This window comes from Fulmarus glacialis, unplaced genomic scaffold, assembly GCF_000690835.1.
Source record: "Fulmarus glacialis isolate BGI_N327 unplaced genomic scaffold, ASM69083v1 scaffold10542, whole genome shotgun sequence".
NCBI lineage: Eukaryota > Metazoa > Chordata > Aves > Procellariiformes > Procellariidae > Fulmarus > Fulmarus glacialis.
In genome coordinates, this window is record NW_009198433.1 from 49,903 (window position 1) to 54,846 (window position 4,944).

Below are 4,944 nucleotides of genomic sequence, written 5' to 3' on the forward strand. Positions count from 1 at the left end.
AGGAATGCTTTCCATATCTCTGGAGGGTAAAGAGTAGCAGATACTGATGACCAAGGTTATTTCTTTGAGAATGATTTTCAGCTAATTTACAAAATTTTCCTATGAAAGATTTTTTTTTTTCCTTCTCAGTTTTTTTTTTTACTCCTTTAATTGCTGTAGTGGCTTCTCTGGGTGGTCCTTTATTAATCAGATGGATGCTACTTTATGTGTGGAAATAGTACTGGATCTGGAAAGAAGATGATGTGTTCAGAGTGACACAACTTACAGCATCAGACACACTGTAGTAGTGTAGATGGAGTGAAAATGAAGTTTTTCCTTTTGAAAGCCTAAGATGGGCTGCCCTGTGCAGAACTTCAATTAATAAAAGGATCTGTCAAAAACCCTTGGCTTTTGGCATGTAGCAGTGTCTTGGTGGTTGCCCTCAAGCCTTTGGTGTATGCTCAGAGACCTTCCCAAACTTTTGACTGCTGCCTGCGCTTCCTGTGTATTTTCTGTCACTCTTGGGTATACTAAATTGCTAGCTGGGCCTGATGCGGTGCCTTCCAATCCAGTATGTACACAGTGATCCTTCCCTGTTTATTATTCAGTGACACGCTGCCATTGCATTTTTCTCCCCCTTTACTGAGAATGCATTCATTGGTTAAGAAGAATATTTGGATCCTTGTCTTATGGTCCTTGTTCACTTAGCCCCTGCTGTCTTTTGTAAATGTCAAGGACTGGAACCTGCTGCAGTTCTCTTTTTCACTGTAAGAATCTGGAGATGATTATTCCCTGTACCAGAGACATGTGGATACAGTATTCTTCCCGTGATGGTGCTGTTTCTATACGTCTCCCTTTCCTCCCAGCACATGTGCAAACGGTAGCTCTTGGCCTACATTTAGCTGGAGAGGAAACTGTTTGGATGGCATTGGCATTTAGACGCTTCAGACAAATGCCGTGTCCGTGACTTACGTAGACATATGTGAGTTAACTTTAAAGCAGGCACACTAGCTCAGATGGAAGTGGGAGCCTACCAACCCACCAAGCTGAATGGGTTTTAGAATATATAGTAGCTTCATGTGTCCGCTCTGTTACGCCGTTTCTGATATCTAGTCTTGGTTAGATGTGGCTGCAACATAAATTTGCCTAAGCATGCTCTGGTCTTTATCAAATGGGAAGCAGCTGCAGCTATTTAAAGAGTTTCACATGTCAAAAATGAAGTAGTCAAAGGAAAGTGAAAAGTCTAAAGTTGTCAAATCAAAAAAGCAAAATTGTTATTATAAAATCATCAATGCTGGGTTATTCCCTAAACATACTGGATGAGTTGAACAGTATCCAAGGCACAACATTTGTTTAAACTCTATTTTCCCTTTTCTGATATAATGATTATAATAACAAAGCCAAATCTACATTGCTTTTAGTTACAGAAAGAGCACGTTTTCTGTGAAATTCTCATGTTACCTGATCTTTCTTAGAAGTCAGAGTACATACAGTTCTAATGATCAGAATTTCATATCAGCTTTAACAAAATAAATTTGAAAAGCTGTTTTTGGTTTACTATGGTTCGTGCTAATGATTTTGAGTGTGTGTTAGTGCCAGGCATAGGGAATCAAACCTGTCATGTTTTAATAGGTTTCATGCTTTGCAGCACTAAACAAGACGATAACCTTGACTCCTTATAACAACCCCAAATTACTTGAAATGTATAGGTGATAAACCCAGGCTCTAGTCTGCCAATAAAGTTAAGTGAAATTGCACACAGATCATCAAAGTGGGATCTCATTTCATTTACAGTATCGCACAATCCAGTGGTGCTAATGTAAAACCTACATGACATGAGAGTGTCAAGGCCACTCTGTGCTGCTAAAGGCTCACTTTTCTCCTACCAATTAGGCGATATTTGAAGTGCAAAACCATGACCACATTTTCCTTACTCTGGTGACTTTATTGGTAGAATTTTGTTAAAAGTATACCTCTTCCAAGGTGTTTATTCAGAATGTTGGTTTTCATTACAGTTGCTGCTGAGAAAATCTTTACTCCCACCATTTAGAAGCATTATTAAGAAGTATCCTCTGTTTTCAGATGTTTCAAAATGACTTTTGAAATGAAGCCATTACAGAGAGCAGTTAGTTATAACAGAAGTCAGCTTGCCTCTCAGAGATAACCACAGGAGCAGATCTGGAATAGTGTGTAGGGCCTGATCCTGAAAAAGGCTGGTGCACACTACCAGGTGGATGCCTTGTCTTCATTTTACTGCACAGCCTGCAGCATCCTCAGAAGTGATAGAGGCAGACTGTGACAACGTAGAGTCTAACAGCACTAGACTTGAAACCATCCATTTTGTGTGATGGAACTTGCCAACTGCATTTCTGATGTAAAAATCAAAGGAGACATCAATCAGTGCCATGTTCTTAAATGGGACATAGTCCCTCAAACCAAGCCCTTAGCTGGTATACCTCCTACACTGGCAGAGCATCCTGGTCTTTACAGAGATGTGTTAGGAGATAACTTCCTTCTTCATAAACAGAGGCAGGGTGACATCTGAACACACCTGCAAATATCAGCCTTAGATTTCTGAGCTTTTGTGCTAGAGGCACCCAAAGTAACCAATAAAAATGGGAGCTCTAGAATCTAGTGAAGAACCAAGTTCCCTAGGCAAGATGCACTCAGCTGTGCACAACAGCTACCTTAAGTTTTGGGGGGGGGGCAGATGTATGCAACAGAGCATCCTCTTGACTTCTGCTACTGGCTTTCTTCTGCTTTCTTACCCCTCTGGAATCGGAAACCCATTCCTCTGCCTTACCAGTTAAAGGATATATAGATCTGCTCTCTCTATGCCTTTTATGAGAATCTCCTGCTCCTATTCATGCTGTCCAGGCATCATTTTCCTCACTCTCAAAATCTCAGCTGCGTGATCTTCACTCAAAAGTTTGTGGAGGGAAGAAAAGTGCAGGTGTCTTCACTCACTCTCCAAAAGAGGAGAATTCTCTGGGCACCATCTTTGCTGGGAGGCAACAGTGGTAGCAAATAAAGAGCAGGAACATGGGGGCAAACCCTCATCAGATTTAGGAGCACCACAAAGCTTAAGAGCTCGAAAGTTCATTCCTTTATTTCCTTTTTGAATCTGAAGAATACTCCAGAGCCTTCTTCAAGCACAGCAGGCACTGCAGAGGGCACGAATGCTTGCTCATTATGAGGTTACAGAGATCCCATTCCACTTTATATAAGAACAAGTTATTGGACATACTGTCCTGACTACGCTAAACTCCAAGCGCTTAGCTGTTCTGCAGCAGTAATTTATCCCTCTGCATAGACATACATGACAATCTCTGGTGTCTTTGTAAACTAGTGTTGTGCTTGTGGATTAAATAATTGCTGCTCAGGAACGGGGATGCTGCTGATGTGAGTAAAAGAGAGTTTTGCTCTGCCCACAGCTGACAAAATGGGTTTTTAGGAACCTGTGAAAGGAAAGTTGCTAAATGAGTTGTAGTTACATGAATTGAACAGCGAGCCCTACCCTTACAAAAACATTCTAGATCCTGCAGGTTGGATTTTGTAAGGGTTTCTCAGTGTGAGTTTTTTAGATCCTGTTAGATGCTTTTAGTTATTTTTTTGCCAAGAGCAGTTAGGTGCTTTTGAAAATCAAACTTGGTATGTGTGACTATCAGAAATAATGCTAGGAGGGTGGAATGCACAGCCATTAAACTGAAAGACTTTAATTTGTTTACTCCTGTTAATAAAATCATTGCTGAATTAAACTATTTGTATTGCTGTAGCTAATTTAGTTAACAAGACAAATTTGTTCAGCCTCATCAGTGCAGTGTTCAGAAGCCTGGTAGTGATTAATCATAGTTCATTCCCCCCCCACCCCCAACATTCATAAACATTCTCTGAGATTGTGTAGAATTAACATAACTGTTTGGGGTTTTTTTTTTGTTTCTCTTTCAGAGGTGCTATGAAACGGGTGGCGAAAGCAATGAACCGAGTGGACCAAAGAAAGCACGAGAAGTTTGCCAACCAGTTTAACTACGCACTGAAATAAATTGTAATAAAATGAAGGGCAAAGATGATTAATAAGAGTGCAACTACACAAAACCTTTATCACAGACCTTCATATTTACACTAAAATACTGTTCTGGGTGCATTTTTATTGGGGTAATTTAAAAAATTTTTTTCAACTTCTAACTTATTTAATAATGAACATGAATTTTGACAAAGATGTGGTGATATAGAATGAAATGCATTTAATAAGTTGATAATTATTTGAAATGTACATGAAATAGAGCATGTTTTATGACTTGTACATACTGAGTAAAGTGTTCAGCGTTTTTTTTTTCCCTTCCTAGGGGGCTCATGTAACTTATGCCTTCTTTGCCAATATGTGTGCCGTAATTTGCCTCCACTTTCACGCCTTCAGAAGAAAGATACCACAGAAGCAATTAGATATCTACCAGAGATGGCAAGGCACAGAGCAGTTGCTCAGCCTACCATTCTAAAAAGTATACCATAGCAAGCAGCACGCTGGTTCCTGCAGTACCTCTAGAGACCTCTTGTGTACATACAAAAGAAAAAAAAAATTCCAAATCAATTGATGTCTTCTGATAATGAATGGAAGGGAGTTAGATTTCAGCAGGTCCAGGAGCTAACTCAAACTCAGTAGCTGTGGCAGCAGTGGAGGGGCTGAAATGATGAAGGTCAGCCTGGTCAGCTTCTTGTCTACTCAAGATGTCTCCCAGTATCTTTCAGAACTGCATCTGGAAAGCATGTTGTGAAAGGTTGTAGAGTCACTCAGTATGTGCTGCAGTTTAACTGATTCAAAAAAAAAGTATCTTCTTTATCACAGTACAAAGTGAAAGTATGAGGTTTTTTAAAAAATCATTCAAGTGGCGTACTGTACTACTGAACTGCATGGCTTGAATCAGTTAAAATTTTATTGGTCTCAAGCCTGAGAGTGCATCTAAGGAT

General features: G+C 39.9%; 1 protein-coding gene across 1 annotated transcript in view; it reads left to right on the top strand.

Annotated features, from left to right (window-relative positions):
• Window positions 1–4,247, top strand: part of UVSSA (UV-stimulated scaffold protein A) — a gene marked incomplete at its 5' end in the record, with an annotated part of 53,903 nt that extends 49,656 nt beyond the window's left edge. The window contains one exon of the mRNA XM_009572899.1: window positions 3,928–4,247. Coding sequence (XP_009571194.1) covers window positions 3,928–4,021 — 94 coding nt within the window. The remainder of the gene's footprint in view (window positions 1–3,927) is intronic.
• Between the last annotated feature and the right edge of the window lie 697 nt (window positions 4,248–4,944).